This window comes from Apaloderma vittatum, unplaced genomic scaffold, assembly GCF_000703405.1.
Source record: "Apaloderma vittatum isolate BGI_N311 unplaced genomic scaffold, ASM70340v1 scaffold9896, whole genome shotgun sequence".
In the NCBI taxonomy this organism is placed as follows: domain Eukaryota; kingdom Metazoa; phylum Chordata; class Aves; order Trogoniformes; family Trogonidae; genus Apaloderma; species Apaloderma vittatum.
This window is the reverse complement of record NW_009721243.1, coordinates 27827-47436: the sequence shown is the minus strand read 5'-3', so window position 1 is coordinate 47436 and position 19610 is coordinate 27827. Positions and strand designations below refer to the sequence as shown.

Here is a 19610-nt window from a genome sequence, read left to right as displayed (position 1 = left end):
GCATTTGCACCGGGTGCTAAGAAAAAAGCTGTTAAATGGTCTTCAACTCATTTTTTCAAATATGTAATTCAAGAAGGTATCATGAGTGATAACTTGAATTACAGAATATTTCTGACTATACAGAAGACTATTCCACTGTTAGAGGGTTTTTGTATATCTAGATGGCCACCAGAAAAGATAAGAACTACAAACAGTCCGTTCTTTTAAGTTGTAAAAATTCACCTGTACCCCAAAATAATGTGATTTACCTATGTTCTGTTTTCAGAGCCTAGTAACAAGAAAAGCTACCTCTGGTGATTTGGTTTGGGTAACAGATTATAGTCAACATTTTATGGTTACACCTTTGACAGAAGAGACTAAAGAATGATGAGAAACACAACCCTGTTCCTCAACAAACACACAAATAAAGGCAAGACTACTCAAATCATTAAACAATTTGTGAAAGAAAGGAAAAAAATACGACTGCAGATGATGAAATAGTATCGTCAATCTAATTTCGTTATGCAAATCATTCAACTATAGAGGACAATGTTAATTGTACCATACTTGAACATCAGGTAGGCTCCAGTATGTGAAAACTCCCATGGTTTCTTTTCAGCAGAAAAAGTTGGAAAACCTGTACGAGTTCATTTTTTCATGAGTTTCTAGATTTAACAACGTAATTGTTTGGTACTAGTAAATGTCTTTACAAACAAAGAAAGGAATTTCCTTCTTCTGTACAACTTTTAATGAAGTGTTGTCATTGTCAACCCTAGCAGATCACATACTTTCAAAACTTTTCCATTCCTCTTTACAACTCTGAAAGGAATAATGTTTAAAAAATAATTTGCTGCTTCTGCAGGTGGGATTCTCTGCTGCTGCTCTGAGGTAGGGTGTCAAAGCAGCAAGGAATAGAGCCTGAATATTCAGAACCCACAGTCTCTTAAAGCTTCTTTGTAAAAGACTGGAGAATGCAACTCTGATGCAAAATACGTAGAAATGTAATGAAAAAAAAGGTACAAATAATATTTTATTCTATTTGTAGAGTTTTGGTTTTCAGTGGAACTGAAGAGCGTGCTTTCCTTCACTGTTGCCTTAAATACAAAAGGTGTGATTGCCTTATGAAAGCTGGAGCCCATGCCATACTGCTGGCTCGCAGGTGGCAGCAACTCAGCCTGCACATTTTTCACCTTTTTTTTTTTTCCCCAAGTACTGAAAGCACTGTATAAAATTGCTGAAGATTTGTTAAAATCATAGAATCATAGAACCGCTTAGGTTAGAAAAGAGCTTTGAGATCACTGAGGCCAACCATAAAGTATCCGAGTCAGTATTAAAAGAAAGAGAACCGGAAAGTTTCAAGTATGTGACTGAAATGGATGGATCAGACTCAGCAAACCCCAACGTTTCACGCAGGCACACGTGTGATCAAGGAGAGGAAAGAGAGCCTGAGTCATCAGCTACATCAAAGTCCAGGTCCAGTGAATGGAATTAGTGAGCGCTGTGCGAACAGGAACGATACCTGCATTCATCTGCCCACCGCAGAACTTTTAATTACACGCAGGCAGCCAGTAGCATCAGTGACTAAAATCCCCAGATTACCTTGATTGCTCTGTCATTATCTGTAATCAGCTGCTGCTTCTTATCTTCAAACTTTTGTACAACTTCCTGGAGCCGCTGCTCTGCGGCAAGCTGCTGCCGGCTGTTCTCCTCTGTCAGAGAGGAAATGGTTGTCTCAAGTTCAGCTATGATCTAAAAAGAAAACAGCATGCTAAATCTCTCGTCAGTAAAAGGCATGTATTTTGCATGTTTTTATACTCACTGCAAGCATGGCATTGGCAAACTGTGCTGCGCAAGCTAAATATTTTAAATTAACATATTACACACTGTGAGCAAGCATGAAACTCCATGCAGAGAAAAAGGAATAGAGTAAGGCTGCGAATGACAAAAACTGCTGAACACAAAATATTTGGATGGGTTTTCCACTACGACATTCCAAAATATTTACTCATGAGAACAAAGCACATCTGTGATCTTCAAAACAGAGCATGTTTGCAGTGTTCCACTGCGCTGAAACCAGTACAGCAAATCTACATAGCGAAGGTGGTGTTCGTTTTCTAGAGAGATACTTTAGAGCTTGATACTCCAGAGAAAAAAAAACACAAAACCCACCAAATTTACATACTAGACTGAAATTTAAACTTGACAGTGAAATTTCCGAGCTGCTGAAATGAGCATATTCTGTTTAGCAATACAGTGGGGACCCGACTTAATATCTGGGACCCTTATAGACATTTTACGTGATTTGCTCTTGAATTGTTGAAATGTACTTGTTTTACCTTTTTTATCTCTGTGGAAAGTCATAACTAAACCTGATCCTGCAGGCATGTTCACTGAACTTTATGCTGACAGGTAAGTCATCCCCCACCAAAGCACTTAAAACATACGAGAGAGTCACTGACTTTAATGTATATATTCAAGCTTAAGGTTAAGCTGCTGTAGCAGCATAATATAATCTAATTCTAACAGCACTTCAGCACACAGGCAGTTCAGAGAGGGACTAGCAGAGTGCTCAGGCTTGCGTGTTTGCAAAGCCTCCTGGCTGGTAGAGAAACACTGAACTATACTAACGCCGCAGCTCTTAAAAAAATGAGGACTTTTTAGAACTACTAATAGGACAGGACTAATATAACAAGAAATACTCTAACAAATGAATATACTAGAATCACTGTGGAAGGGGAAAAGGACTGATTAAAACTCCACTGTAAATTCATTTATCTGTTTCACTACCTGAAAACTCCAGAGAGCAACAAAGATCATGAGTAAAACCTACATGGATATTTCTGTATTCCTTTTCTGAAAACAAATACATATTCAAAAAGCTAAAACACCAATCGAGAGGAAGGCTCCTTGCTCTTAATGAGATCAATGGGCCAAAGTTTAAAGATAACCTGGATAGGTGTAGCTCTTTAAGCAGAATTAAGCAGTATCACTGGTTTTGCAATTTATATCATCATTGAGATGACACAACTTGCACAAATTTGGCTTTGCTACGTGCCTAGCACATGCAGCAAGAAAGCGATGGATCATATAAATTATTAAGATAACAACTCGAGGCCATGCAAACCTTTATCGCTTTGTGTATGTTCCATTTTGTTACTTTTTAAAAAGAAAACAAAATAACAAATCCCTTAATATAACACAAAAGTGAAGTTTAAAGCTTTTACTGGGTTAAGACCCCAGACTAGCATAGGAGTTCTGAAATGCATGTGAAGAAATTTCAGCATGAATTGATGGAGAAAGATCTGCTTTGTGCAGGACTTTTCAGAGGAAAAAAAAAAGAAAAAAAAAAAGTCTGTTTACTTTGTATAAACTTCAGAGGAAATTTCTTGAAATATCTTCTCTGTGTGGGTGTTAAAAGTAAATGTTCCAAGAGGCCATGGAGAGTAAGATTAGACAGATGTTGTCAGCAACACGACCACAAGAAAAGTTGCAATTGACCTATTATTAATACCGAGCTACAAAAAAACCCTGTGTTCAAGTAACTTTGGGGATTTGATTCAAACCCACAGGAGTAAAGAAATTCAGACATCAGGGTGAAACTCCCTTATTGTGCCAAACAGCCCTGCCATGTGACGTGTGTGTGTGCCGGCCACAGCGTGCGCAGAAAACCCTCTCGACAAATTACTCAAAAGGCGTTTCGGAGAGTATTCTCTCCCATTTCTCAGAGAGTCCTGGGATTGGGGAGGGTGGAAGGGACCGGCTCAAGGCAGGGTCACCCACAGCCGGTTGCTCAGCATCACATCCAGTCGGGTTTTGAGCGTCTCCACAGATGGAGACCCCACAACCTCTCTGCATGCAAGTAAACATGCAGAAAACACAGAGTCTCAAAAAAATGTGTGAAAATAAGTGACGGTCCAGTGATCTTTCAGTGAAATAACTAAAGCCAAAATTTTGGGCAAATTTTACAGACAATGAGACACAAAAGGAGCTGAAAAGCTGAAATCAGGAGCTCTAAAGTATTTTAGTGTTTGCAATATAGTTTGCAATTTCTTGTCATTGTCTCACTGATCTAGCTTGGAGGCTGATCTAGGTCTCACTCTGCCTAGCTTGGAGGCTTCTAAAGCACTCTTTGTAGTGTTTTTATTGATTTTAAGAGTATTATTAGACTATCATTACTATAGCTGAAAACAGTTTGCAAGGAAAAGGCTGTCATTCTGCCACGGCTGGGAGGAATGTGAAGAATGACACCTCCACAGAAATCCTCGTGGCAATTTTTTTATTATTAACTGCTTAACTTCTGGTTGCATCTCCATCATTTCTCACACTTGACCACCGCCTGTTCATCAAATCGAAAGCTGAAATATTTAAAACCCACCCTGTCTTATCATTTTTAGGTACGTGCAGAAATTCAACACACATCTTTCACGTTCCAAAGAGTACTCTGAGGAACAAAAACTCAAATCAAAACTAGTTTGCTTTCAGAACACCAATGTTCTTCCAAGTGTTTTTTGGGCAGAAACGCTGAACTGGCGAAGTAACGAGGATGAGGATGGCTTCGTGGGCACCCACCATCCTGTGATGCGAAACACAAGGCTGGATTTTACGAGTTGAGATGGGGCACCTCGCCTTCCCCTTCCACTGAGGGAGGGCTCAGTTCTCTCTGGTCCTCAGGAGATGAACAGGTAGATGAGAAAGATGGAAATTAGAACTCCAAAAGACCCGCCCTCTTCTTCTAGTTGGTGGAATGCTCTGTGTTTTTGAAACGGTTAAGATCTGCAAGAAAGGTGCCGGATGTTTGATGTGGGAAATGGCTTCTCTTGACTGTCAAGCCTGAAGCTTAAGCGCAGACATAATCACACTTTTCATCACGTCTCCAAATCCAAAGGATTCGGGCGAGGCTCCCGCCTTCCCGCTACCTACCTGTGAGGACTTAGCCAGCTTCTGACTGCACTCCTTCTCCGTCTGCTTCAGCCGGCTGTTTGCCTGAAACACACACACACACACACACAAAAGACAACGGGATTAGCCGGGATGAAGAACGCGTACAGACACTTTGCCACCGACCCCTCCGCTTGGCAGCGCACCCGCATGCCGATCGCCGAGCGGCCGGGCCCCACGCCAGCTCCAACGCCCTTCTGCGGCGGCCAAAAAACCGCGAGGGCCTGCCTTTGATCTGGGGCCAGCGATTCAGCGCTGGAAAGAGGGGAGAAATCGTACCTCTGGTGCCAATTATTAGAAAAACATAAAGACTTTTTATTTTATTTTTTTTTTAAATCTGCAGAGAAGAGCGAATGAGTGTGTGTGGCAGGGGAAGGAGGCAACACACACAAATTTATCAGGGTGACTTCGTTTCTGAAGGGAGGGAGAAGGCTGCCAGGGAACGACACGACACAGATGACACCTTCATGGCTCAGCTTGGCGTCTGCAGCTGCCTCTTGCCCAATCTCACATCCCCTCCCACTTCAAGGTGGTGATTGCACTGGAAATCGACCCAACCAGGAGCTCTCGGACATAGAGCTCTTTCCTTCTCCTAGCATTTTTTTTTTTTTTCACAACTCAGAAATGAAGCATAAACCGAACTGGAAACAAGGCTGCTTTGTCATACCGGAATCCAATAAGTAAATATTTCTATAATTCTGGGGAAAATCAATTTTTTCCATCAAATGGTTTAATTTCTGAAATAATTACATAATAACTAGATAACAATAACAGCAACAAAACTCAGTTTAATTTCAGGACACAATTCTGGTTTTTATTTTTCTTGCCAAGAGCCACGGTATTATATCAATAGACCAGTCTCCAAATGCTGTCCTCAGATGAACTGCTAAGTGCTCTCGTGTTCTTGGATCTAAAACCTGAGGACAGGTGTCTTAGAAAAATATTTTCTTAGGGGGACAGAATATTACGAAGTCGAGTTCTGAAGCAAATTTAAGCTGATTAAGTTTTCAAAACCTCTCTGACCTCCTGTTCACATCTTTGATCTGTTGTCCCTGGTTTTACGGCGCACAGACACCTTCAGCCCCTTCAGCTGCCTGCGTGCCAGCGCGCGTTTTGGGGGGACCACAGAAGCCGTGGAGACCCCCCTGAAACCTCTGAACCCTGCTTGGATCCAGTTGCAAGACTAAAACTTGAATTTCTGCAAACAGCAGCGATTTCAGTCAAGCAAATAGCCTTATTGATTTTACCGGCCTATAAATTTAAGAGCTTAAAGTTGCAGAGGGTGTTTGTGAATCACCACCAAGGGCTCAAATCACCCTGTACAAGGCAGGCAGTTAGGGATGGTGCAGCTTAATATAAGTATATTACAGCCACTTAAAAATAATCTTAAAGTTTGCACGATACTTCAACTGAAGATCTCAAATCCCTTCAGATTCCTAGATCATGAAACATATGGAGGTCTGTCTTCCATCAGTTTGTTGGTACTAACCAAAAAAAAAACCAACTATGAAAAAGGTTAATCAGAACCAATTATTACATTTGCGCATAATTTTGAGAATGCATTTTGGTTGTTTTTTTCAATAGATAGAGATAATAGCATTAGCTATTTGCTTAAAACTGTGTACGTATAAGAATTGTGGAGCAGCAGACAAGTTAAATTCCACTTCTATCTATGTTTGTCATTTAGTGTGTGCCACGAGCACTGGAAGGGCATATCGTGGGGCTGCACAAGTGACAAGAGCAGTAAAACAGAAGCAGCTACGCCTGCTCCGCTTCTCTTTGTACTCAAGCTGACCCATGTTAACGCTCTTTCCGCCGAATTGTCGTCTTGTTTCAGATTACATTTTACCACCACTGCATATCATAAAGTGATTGAAATGCCAGTTTATCTCTAGGGAAAACAAACCAACAAAAAGAATTCAGTAACAGTATAAATTACTGTTATACTCAGAAAGGGAGAGACACCAGCCGGCAAGGCACTGCCCAGGAGATCACGTTACAGCTGCTCTCACTCAACTTGCCTGGGGTAAAAGTCTTCATCTTTCATACAGTCAGCTTTATAACCTCCCAAACCCATAGAATAAATCCCAATAAATAATAAAAAACCCTTAAAACTTCCATAAACAAATCAGAGCTTGCTTGTTCCCACTGAGCAGAACCAAGATGACCTCTGCCAGACAGGACAGAGATACGATGCATTTCAGTGGTTTAGTCCTAACTGAAAGCAAAGAAAGTATATCCTATCAGTTTATTTAAAGGCAATTATAACATTTTATCTCATAATAGCTTTAACAAATTCCAATTAGGAAAATATTTCTAAGTCGTCATCAACAAGCCACAAACTCTCGCATTTACTTGCAGTCCCAAATATCCAGACTGGAGGGGTCTGAGTTTCAGAAGTACCGAGCTACCAACACCTCCACTGGAGATGGCAAAACCACTTTTAGACCAGCTCTGGCTGTCTAAAGCTGCCTATGCTGACCCTGTGGCACTAAAAACTACAGCCACCTGCTGACTTCAGCTTTTCTCTCCAGACCTGTAACGCTGCCCAGGTCTCGCACCAGGACAAGCTGCGTGGGCAGCACCAGCGGAGCTCTGCAGAAGGCAGCTGCTACAGTTACAGCCCACCGGTCAGGTGGAAGGATCTAATTCATGGTGATGCACAGGAATACTCCTTTCCACTGTCGCCTTTTACTGCCGAAACATTAAACTTCTCCTTCTTAAATCATGACTGAACTCATTTAATACCCCTCAACTACAGGCCACTGCTTTGCAGCCTAGGGAGGCATAAACCTACTCTCCCCTGGGGCAGATGCAGCACTGCTGCGCACAAAAGAGCACCTTTTCATTTTTATTTTTTTTTAAGGAATGACTTAGAGCAAAGTAAATATGTTTAACTGTGTACAGTGAACACCGCAGATGATTTATATTACATTTAGCCTGACAAACGGGAAGGTTAAAACTGGCACGGTGTACCCAGGCAGCAGTTTCCTGGGCTCCTTCTTTTCTACGTTGTATGAAGTACAAGCTGCTTCTGTATTATTTTAAGGGCACTCCTCCACTTTCAGGTTACATGCTATTTCAGAAACATAATGAATAAGAATCCAACTGGAAGGTGAACATTTGGAGGGTCAGCCAGTATTCATTAAAGTCTGAGTCTTTTTATAGCAATGGGCAGCGCTGCAAATGTAGTTAATGGTCTTAAACTAGTTTTCCGTGCGCGAGAAGTAGCTGTTGAAATACACGCTTGGCAAAAACTTGTCAGAAATATCAATTGTAATACCCATTTTTATAATAAAAAGGTTTAAATTGGATAAGTCATAGAGGAACTCCACTGATTCAAAAATTAACTTCTGTTTAGTTTCCCACAGTTAATACACATTTTAGCTAAAATTATCTGATTATGACAATTTCACATGCAGTTATTTTACATTACATAGTGAAGACTTTCACATTAAAAAGATTACGTCCTTGTTACAGTTAATTGGTTTTAAAAGCCAACTATAATTCTATAACAAGCCTTAAAGCATCATATTGTGGTTGCTGAGCAAAATTGCACCGACATCAACAGAACACTTCACATAAAAATTAAAAAAGATATTAGCACTACAGATGTGGTATCGGAATTAATGGATGCTCTTCTAACACAGTCTGATTTTCTTCTTTTCTTTTTCCTTTCATGAAACAGAACCGCATCACTAAGAATAAAAGAGCAAAGGATCTACGACGGGGTCATGCCGCAAAAACATACAATGGTCCTACCTTAATTACAAAGTTTTTAAATGTTGGTTTTAAGGTATAAGATGTATTAGAGGAGACTTTTTAGCTCTAGTGCCACTTGCTGGAACATATGCCCTCACCGGCACGGCCACCTCTGGAGCCGACAGCAGCTCAAGGTGCGCTGCGGGGCTGGCCGGCACAGGGACAACTTCATCGCTCAGCACCACCCATGGAGGCATTCAGGACATCTGGAATGGTCATCAGAAACGTAGCTGTTAAGAATTTTTTTGGAAGGGTACAAATCTTGGACTATCTTCCAGCTTTGGAATGGTGATTTTTTGGACGGAAAGTTACGATTTCAGTTCTGCTACAAAATTAGTAGGAAAACTAAGTCCTGCAAGCCAGAGGTGGGCAGATGTGTAAGAGTTAAGGATGCACCATGCAATCCTGTTCATCTCTATGATTTACAGTTCTGTGCCCCGCTCAGTAGTGTTTCTATTTGATTTTGACCTCCTCAAAACATGAACAAACACAACTCCCACAAACATAACTCGCAAACTAGAGGGTTATATAAACACACCCTTATTCACTAAGAGAAAAGTACATGTAAGAATCTAGTGAGGGTACTAGTTACGAAATAATCATTTTTCAAAATGCCTGCAACTAACTGATGGCCATACATAAGCTGATCCTCCATAATTAGTTAGATAAAAGTGTAAGCAAACTAAAAAAAAAAAAAGGAAAGAAATCAAAGGGTGGGGGAAGGAGAAGAAAGAAAACTTGCTCCAGGGAAGAAGCAACTGTTCTCTGATGTGCAGCAAAGAATTTAACATCAAAGAACTAATGTAAATGGGGCCCATTTACCTTAAAAAACAACACACCACTCCACATTCTGGAATATTTCTATTTAAGTTTGACAGCATTATGCTTTGTACCAAAACTCAAGATTGTGTAATTTGACAGATGTCAAAAGAAAATGACCTTTAGAATGGCTAACCATAGCAATTTTTGTTATTAAGTAGGTTAAACACTCTGCGCAGTATCTTTTTAAACTTCAGAGATTAGCAGATCACCTTTTAAGTTCATCTCATTGTATATGAAAATTTCATTTCGACCCCAAAGCCTCAAACACGTATTTTCTTTATGTGCCTCTAATCCTGACAGTGGGCGACTTCCTGCGCCAATGCTCTTGTTCTTTCTACTCTTCTCCCCACCCATCAGATACCTCACGGAAAGCTGAATCTCTGGGTAACAGCGAAAATAGCACACCAATTCAAATATGCGATTTGAGCCACCCAAAAGACCATTAAAAATAGTTCAATACCCAAAATGGTGTTAACAGAATAATTAGTCAAGTACTAAATGACTTCAAGGGTTTTGAAAATGAGTGATAGAACCCCCAATCTGTCATACTCACAAATCCTATTAATATTCTGTTTTACATTCCACTTTTGTAGGTCTATAAATCTAGTTTCTTTTTCTTTTCTTTAACCATACATCCTTAGGAGAAAAAACCCCTCTCATTCATGTGCTAAGTACTTTTCATTGGGAAAAAGCCAAGAATGAAAAGAAACGAATTTGACACTCTACCTGTATAGGGAATTGCCCTTCTGCAGTATATTGCAATTCTGTGCTTAACGTGAGCCTACAGAAACACCGCTTGTGCAGTTCATGCTTTGCGAAAACTTGGATTTCCAGTCTTTTAATTTAAACTAACAGTGTATTTCTAATCATTCTGAAATTACGTAGAGAACTTAAAGACATTGAACTCTTCCAATAAGTCTGATGCCAAAGTTACACCATCCTTACACTGGTACCCAATTACTAGCTTCATCTAAATGGATTTACTGAGCATATATTTCCCAGTGTCACTAACACCTATTTCTGTTGGATATTGCAGCGAACCAGGCACCTCATTCAAAAACAACTGCGTGATTAGGTCTAAAATACAAACTTTGTGTACAACACAAAGTTTTAAAACCAGATTAATAGACCAGGTTTGCCACGTGAAATTGTTCCAATACCTTAACTACCTATGAGACAGTGCTGACGCACGCATCAGGCGTCAAAAGGACAGACGGCGAATTATAGTTTAATCCGAAGATGTTCTGTGACATTGAGGCTGAGCAGTTTGGAGGCAGGTGGCTTTTGTATTATGATATGGTTCCTTCTATTGCTCAACACTCAAATAAGACAAAGTGAGTAGACATTGTGAGTATGCTGAGGCCGCAACACTCTCCACACTAGGGTGCTGAAGCCTAGTTTTCCCGCAGCTAAATCTGCTGGAGCACAAACACACGCCTGGATTATGATTTTTAACATTTCCTGGTTTTCTTGTGTTCTGTCTCACTAAATTAAGATGGTTATATAAAGTGGGTTTAAGACATTATATCAAAAGCGGTGGCGTTCACTTTTTCAAAGCCTTAACAAATAAAACACGCACCCAACGGGAACGATTTGAGTTTTTATAAGCTGCCTTTATTCATCAGGAGTACCAAGCACCTCTGCTACGCAGGCTCCTCGCTCGCTCGGTGCTCTGGGTCTCTAACATAAAGGAGTTCACAGAATATCTTCTATCACTCATGCCCAGATGGTTTTGGTGCCCGAACAGCTGACACCCAGTAAAATCAGGAAGGGGCAGGCTGCTAAACACATTTGAAGATGCAAGTCAAAGCTAAAGTTTCCTCCACAAATAGAAGACAACCGTGCCAAGACGTGACACCGGTCCCTGACTTGACTCAGTTTAAGGCAGCTTAACGGGAGCTTTACAATATCGGAGATTTCTGAGAGCCACGCACTTTATCATTACGTAGCAGCAGAGTTTACACGCCTTTGTTTTTGCCAAGAACATACTACAAGGCTCATGAAAGGACTATAGAGGAATAAGGATTTCAGGTTTTTTAGATTCTCCATTGCTGTTTTAAGTTGAATTTTGTGGCAATAACAAGCAAGTGTTTGGAAGATAAGAGCTAGAAAAAAATCCTATGTATGTATCATTTTGAGATAGAATCTTTTTATTAAATAGAAGGAAAACTGGAAACAAAAGGAGAGACTCGGTGTTGCTAAGTTAACTTGGTATTACTAAGTTACATCACTAGATGAGAGCCCAGCCAAAGTTAAGCTTCTGCAGTTGGAAAGGCAAACAGCGAAAATATGACAAAATCCCCTAACAAATCTAAGATCTGAAGCAATCAGTGTTCCTTAGCAAGATTATGCTGGATTACTTTTTGTAGTTTTAAATACAACAAAGCTTCCCCAAAAGAACGACAACTTCACGGAGCCAGAAAGCATTACTGTGACGATGACTAACTATGTGCAAGTCCAGCAAAGTCCCAATTAAAAAGAGAATGGAATATATTGCTCAATCATGAAAGCAATTAAAAACATAAATAAGACATTGCGAGACTCTTAACATTCCCAATGTTTAATTATTTATCCGCTCTCCATCCTGCAGCTGTAGGTCAGGATTAACTCCTCTGAACTAAATACAGAAGAACTCTTTTGGGGATTTGTACCTTATTCATTTTCAAGCAAACATTCAAATTCATTTCAAATTCACACAAGAACTGCAACAGTTTCACCTAAATCAGATTTTCTACAAGTTAAACACCCCTCCTACACTCAGATGTGATTGTGAAACTACTTTGATCTCTGTTCCCAAATTTATTGCTCTGTGTAATCCATGACAAAATATAATGTGATTTACTGTATCTCTATATGACAGCCCAGCAGCTGACAGAACTTAATAATTTAGCATAAGAAAAAAACCTCCTGGCACCAAAATATACAAACCATAATTGAGGCACTTTAGTATCATATTACAATGAAGCACATGCAGACTGATCACAAGAACTTCAAAACAATTAGAATTCTTTCTCACCCATTTAATGAAGGTGGGTTTTACTCCACAACACGTTCTGCAGCTGTAAGCAAGTCGTTTTGGAACACTTTTGTTTCTTCACAGTAAAGACTCTGAAGGACTAATAACATTGTTTTACCCCTTCCCTATTTCCTAAACACTCCTTCCCCTACAAAAAGGGGGGGAAAAAAAAACCCTAACCACCTGCAGCCATTCTCTGTTATAAAAATATGAAGAAAGAGCAAATAAGTGTAAACATCTTCGAACTGTGCCACAACTTAAATATGCAATAAAAATGTTTTATATTAGTTTGGTCTTGATAACAGAGTATTTTTTTAAAAAAAAACTATAGTAAAATATTCAGATATCCAAATGCTGGCCTAAGCAGGGATGTGCTAGACCCTCTCCATGGGGCAGCTTTTGTTTTGGCTTGTGCTGATTCTTGGGTCTGGGGGAGCTTGAGAAAGTCTTTGTGTAAGGAGGGTGTTACCCCAGAAACTTCAAAGAAAAGAACATGAAGCTCATGGCATTGGATGAAGGAGAAAACTCCACTTAGTACTTACTAATTACAAGTAACGAACACCAGTTCGTTGTTTGCAGAAAGAAAACCATGAACGAGCCCCAGTGAAACCAGCAGCGATCGCTGTTGGTACTGGGATCCAGTAACAGGGCATTGGTTGTGGGATCTGTCCTCAGCCCTGGCTAGACACCCAGACCAGGTGGTACTCATTCAATAATCCTGAAACAATCTAAAAATTAATTGGCCAAGTTGTTAAAAAAACCCAAAAAAGTAATCTCACATTGCAATCAGCTACCATACTGGAAAACAGCCAATGTTTCTCCTAGGGTTAAAATGTACTATGGGACGTAAAGATAAGTTAACTTGGTAAATTAGAGGAAACTGTACCCTACGTGCAATCAATCTTCTCCAAGTCACATAGTATTGTGGAAAAATAAAGGGGGTGGAAGGGGAATGAGGTAATGATTCAATTGGGCTTTAAAAAATATTCAATAAAGTTAAAATAATAAGCAATTGTGTATCACAAGATAAAGTTGGTGTGTTACAGTTCATTTGGATAGTGAAGAAAGGCTCAGGAAACCATTGAAAAAATAATTAGAATAGTCATTCTGCCACTGGAAAAGCCTCCTGCACTTTGAACCAGGACAGTTGTTCTAGAAACATCTGGCACATCCTCCAGCGCCAGGCTCCTGGGCCACCGAGCCCCCTGTCCTCTCCAGATGTTGCATAAACCTGGCCCCTCGTATCGCCCAGCACCCACAGTTGCCCTGCCAGGGAAGTCAGAAGTTAAATCCCAGCTTATTCCCATTCATGACTAGTTATGAACATGCTGCTCATAAAACTGTTTAATCCTTTTTTGAACCTGCTGGTAAGACCTGCCCTCACAACCCCCATGGAAATCCATCTGCTAAACCCAACAGCCGCTACCTGTTGTTCAGAGAAGTACATCCTTTCACCAGTTTTAAATCCATCTCTTCTTAGTTTCCACCAACTATGCCCAAGCTCTTGGGTGGTAAGTAACAATTCAGCATTCACCTTATCCACAACCTCCATGATTTTGTGAGTTTTGATTTTATGAACATACATCCTCGAAGTTATAGAATTGAGAAAAAGCAGTGAGTGTCCCGGTGTGGCAGAGCTAGAAGTGGTGCTTGGACATGGACTTGAAAAAGAAACAGGAGACAAAGAAGGCAAAAAACTCCACCTGTGAACACTCCTTAGATAGATATCTCCGACAAATACCAGTAGGTTAAAAAACTAAAAAGTAACCCCCAAAATCCCAACCAAACTTCTAAACCAACTAACTATAATTGATGTGATAGGGAGTGAATCAAGTGTGCTGAAAGACAGGTCATGTGATAGAGCCTTAATTGTATCAGTCCTTGTCCTGTTGAAAGCTATCTTTTTAATTCCACATTTTGTCATAATTTATCATTTAGCTCAATTATGCTGCTTCGTGTCTGGTTCTCATTTCCTAACAGTACCACACCAGTCATTTTAATTTTTAACCCTATGGTGTTAGTTGTGAATGCAAACAATGGTGCTTGACCTCCTCTCTAAACGTTAACGAAGGTGTCAAAAAGTAAGCCCAATGCTCATGGGTGCATCTTTTTCTCCACAGTTCCACCTACTTGTTGTTTTCTGGTTTGTTTTTCTGATTTTTTTTTTTTAGTTTTTAAGGAGGTAGAAGCAGAGTAACTCTCTGTGAGTAACTGAAACTATTGCTTTGAAATATCTCCAGTAGGTTTGGTCTCATTTGAGAGTATCCCTGAGATTATTCTACCATGTTTTTCTTCGTGTTTGGCTCTGCTGTTTGCAGTCACTTCCAAATGGCTCCCCTAAGGGATGATGCAATTCCCATGACCACGTTCCTGGTCCACTATCATCTTTCTTTTTCTTTGCAGGAATAAGAAGCAGCAGTGGAGAAGGAGACATACTAGAGACTAAACTGTTTTTCTTCCCTCACCTGTGAATAAAATTTTATTGCAAGATTTGCTGTAAAAGTATTATAAAGACAGATAAAATAATCTACACTACTTGTGCTAACATACACTATCTTTTTTACATAAATCTTTTCTCTTTTTGAAATGCATTTATTTTTTCTTGTAGGCTTTTGGCATAATTTCTGAAACATCCACCAAGTGCTATGCTCATTTTTAACACTATTATTTGGTGAATCACAAGCACCATGTCAGAAACGTTGAAGAATCAAATGTAAGTAAATGTACACAGACTCTACAACACAAAACTAACAAGTGTATTACTCCTCTTGAACAGAGAGATAATATCATAGACAACAGTTCTTGGATTATAATGCAAAAAAATAAGAGCATCTGTAAACACCTATCTCTTCTTGGTAAGATTTAGAGGCTCTTTAGATTATTCATATCTAAGGCCTAAGCAAAAGAATCTATGCAATAGATGCAAAAAACCCCCCCAAAACACATTGACAAATTTTTATCTAAAAAAAATGGCGCTTGCACGACAACTGGTAGAGATACTGAACGTGCTCAGCAAGGAGAAAAACATACATTTACATCATAATTAGATACCAATTTAATGGTATCATTATACTCAGGAATAATACGTGTCCACATTTTATGGTTGACCTATCTGACCCCATGTAAATAAGCAGGGTATCACTGCAACAATTGTGAAAATAGTTCACTGGATGCTCACATAAACGAAGCCATGGCCATTAGCGCTCAAGTTAATGAAGTGAAAAGCGTCACTCAGATCAAAGCCTCCATTATGCTAAGAAGTCTAAGTAGGAGCCTACAGAATTGCTGCAGAGATGGTCCCATTCCCAGAAGGTCTTAGAGACAAAGATGGAACAATTTTTGGTAGTTAATGAAATGTAGAGTTGGCAGAGAAGAACAAGAGCTAGAGAGACAGTACCCAACAACGTAAGTTAACGGAAAGCATGCAGTTCTCATTCCGCATAAGAGTAACTTAACTGCTTAGGGAAAACTCTATACTTTGGTTAGAGTACCTCTTGGAGCATCTCTTTAATATCTGAAAACGCCATCTTCTTTCCCTTCATCTTCTATCTCTTTGCCGGTGCTGAACTGTATGATATCATCTGCAGGAGTAGTGACAATTATGCCAGAACAGATACTGTGAGTTCAGGCTATCCCTACACATGCAGTATGTGTACATCCAACGAGGATGTCCAACCGGACTGCAGCCTAGGGCTGGACTTGCTCGTTAATTAAATTCAGCATCACAAAGATTGATCTTAAAATCAGGACTGAAACACTCTGCAGGGCACGTTATCAGTACCTTTTCTGCAAACTGTGTGCCATGTAGAAGTCGCTCAAAAATTAAGCATCCGATTATAGGACACTGCAGATTTTGTTACAAAAACTTTATATTACAACATAATTATTATATAGAATAACTATTCTTAATTAGGGAAGCAGTCATTTACACAGTGACCTTAACCTCCAATTCCTAACGGATGAAATCCGTTTTTATGTGGACTTCCCACCAGACACAGGTGGAGTGATTCTAACAGGTATAGACTAGAAAACACTGTAAATGTCTTTTTAAAAAAAATAATAAATAAATCTCAGAGTACAACCATCTGCTACATCATTAAAGTCTACAAGCACAATTTGCACAGCTCTGGCCACCTTGCATGCCATCTTGGAGTCCCATCTCTCCAGAGTGAAGCATTTCACAATTGTACTGGAGTCAGAAGAATTGCAGTCAAGTGCTGAACTATTTTTTTTCTTGACTACAGCCTTATCCTGGAATCAAATATCATGTGCGTTCAGTACAGTCAATACACAAAAATGTAAATTACTTCTCCACAAGAAAAGCAGCACCGAAAAAGAATTAGATGTTCTTGGAACCTGCATAAAGATTTAACAGGATGAGTCAAAATATCCCTTTAAATATAGAAGTCAATAAAAAGTTCAGTGTTGAAAATTATTTAGAGAGGAAGAAAAAAAACCAACCCAAACATTTTTCTCCCACTCCAATCTACTCATGTGCGCTATTCAAAGAGAGCTTTTTTTTATGAGATATTTTCAGTGTTCCAAGGTTGTTTCCTTTGAGCATGTCTACTGCTCTGCTCGGGTCATGCTTTCTGAACGCTCATTTTCTTTGCCAAGAAAATACCACAGATGAACATTACAAACAGTTGTGTTAGCCAAGCTCCACATCTGCACGCACTTAGAAATGCTGTTTGTCTCTTGCTTTTAATAATTTCTGACCAACTGGACAATGCTCATAATCTTTGCACACTCCGTTACACCTGGCTGGTCAGTGCTCAGGCTGGGAACGGACGCTGCCAAAATCAGTCACTAGAGGAGCCCAACCACAGCACTACGTACTCTCCGGTTCTTAAACAGTTTATGTATCATTTCATCTCTGTGAAGTATGATTTCAAATTAAAAAAGAAATAAATAAAATTACCATCACGTCAGAAAATGCTATGATCACGTGACATAACGAAATGTAAGTTAATTTAAAACAAATTCATGATTGAAGTGTTCTTCTGAAACGATGTTTAAGATTCCTTAACTAATAGACAAGAAATAAATTGAAGATAATCTCAAGTCATTTTTATGTCAGAGACAGATAACATATTATGAAAGTACTGAAGCCTAAGAACATGATAAGTGCTGTTTCAAATTCTCTACGCTATCACCTTGAATTTTTCCCTGATTTATGTCCAGCACGGCTTATCTGACCTTAAGGACATCCTTGTCTGATACGGTCGTTCTGTGTTCTAACATTAACATCAGGTTATGACTTAAAAGGTGAGCAGTCAGGGGACTACGTGTGACCGGGGCTGAAGAGACATGTGGGCACTGCCCAGCGAGAGCAGCCACCTCCGCACACACTGAGCTGCTCCTGGGCCACCTCGGCTCTGGTTCTATGTGAGAAGGACCACGGTGACAGAAGCCCTCTGCCCGCAGTTCAGGGAGAGTCCTCAGCACCTTCTCCAACGTTCTGCAGCTCAGGGACATCCCTTGGCACGGAGAAGCCTCAGCGCTGCCCAACGTGGCCACAACAGGCTCAACGCTGCTCCTCACGCGCGTGTTCAGGTCAGCTATAGCTCATTTTATAAGAAAGTGGTGTTTCATTGAAAATAATACCTGCAACAGGGAAGGTCACTGGAAAATTACGGACTTTTACCATTACTATTATTTCCACAACCACAGGTGCCATGTTTATTTTTCCTATCACGCCGGTTACACGGCGCCATTTGGCAACCTGTTACAATATTTTCCCACTTACCATTCCTCACTGGGAGATGTAACAACTGTCAAAAGACATTCGCTTTCAGAATCACCGATTCAAAAACATTACCGCACTACACTTATCGAGCAACTGCCTGGCATTGTATGCTGCCATCACCAACAAAACGAATCAACTGAAATGCTACAATAAACAACGTACTATCTTTAAGGTTGAGATTTTTAAGCAACAGAAGATTAAAAACCTCCGTAAATTGTGTCCCTAAATATTCAAAAAGCTGTCTCCAAATGCCAACAAATATTTACACGTCCAGTGCTCCTGCAATGAAAACTCCTTCGACTCTGCCTCCAGCTCTCCTCCTTCCCATCCCAGCAGGGTTACAGGGAAGGCCAGTACCATACGAATCCTACATCTCCTTCTAGTCATTTTTACCTCAATTTTTCTTTTCACTGAAGTATTAGCAATTTCTTTTGTATTTCATCATGTTGACGTGACCGACAGTCCACAAGTACACAAAGCAATCCACACAGAAACCAGTGTTAGTCACAAAAGAGACCAGAGAGGACAGAGATCCTTCATTTGGGAATGGACTGACCTTCAGAAAACCTAGACAGTCAGATGCTCCAAGCCTAAACAGTGAAATTCAGCTTCCTCCCAGAATTTTAAGCAATCTTTACAGAACTGGCAGAAAAAAGTAAATTTAGAGAACAATTTTTTTTGGCCATATTGTCCTAAATTTCAAGGTAACAAGATCTGCTAGAAAAATAAAACTACTTTTCACACCAAGTTTCAAGATTCACGTTGCAATTAAGATGCTTTGTTCCCCCTCTTGGATAAAAATCTCCTTCATCAAAGTTCTGTGACCTGGAATAGGATCAAGTTTTGAACTAAGTTAGCTGAACCTGTACTTTTGAGCTTTAAATGGAGTTTGCCCTTTCAGCTCTTAACTTTGGGACTTCGTGGCCAATTTCTACAGGTCTGCATTTGGAAACGTAGCAGAATGGGAAACGGAGATTTGAAGATAATGCAAGGTGTCTTCACATTTATGTGAAAGATACCTCTTTTCCCCTACTATCTTTTTACTCAACGTGTACTTTTCTGATTAGAGGTAAAAATAGGGAAGTAGGTTAAATTAAAAAAAATTCAATAGCAGTTAATATAGCTTAAAATTAGCAATATTTCTGAAAAAGAGAAAAAAATCCAGCAAATTTTTAAAAAAGTATTTCTGACAGAAATGACAATTCAAGACTATTAAAGATATTGCCCTATGAAGGATTATTTGTAACTTTAATTTGAGGATGTAAAGAAGTTAACTTTTCTTTTGCTATACTACACATGTAAAAAAAGATCAAAGAAAGAAAAGAATTGAGATTCAAATTCCAT

The 19610-nt window shown here is 39.7% G+C and overlaps 1 protein-coding gene across 1 annotated transcript in view; it reads right to left on the bottom strand.

The window, feature by feature from the left end:
• LOC104275370 (centrosomal protein of 112 kDa-like) overlaps positions 1–19610 on the bottom strand; it is a gene marked incomplete at its 5' end in the record, with an annotated part of 109898 nt that overhangs the window by 62927 nt on the left and 27361 nt on the right. Inside the window, 2 exons of the mRNA XM_009871301.1 lie at positions 1579–1728; positions 4900–4962. Of these exons, the coding sequence (XP_009869603.1) occupies positions 1579–1728; positions 4900–4962 (213 nt within the window). The remainder of the gene's footprint in view (positions 1–1578; positions 1729–4899; positions 4963–19610) is intronic.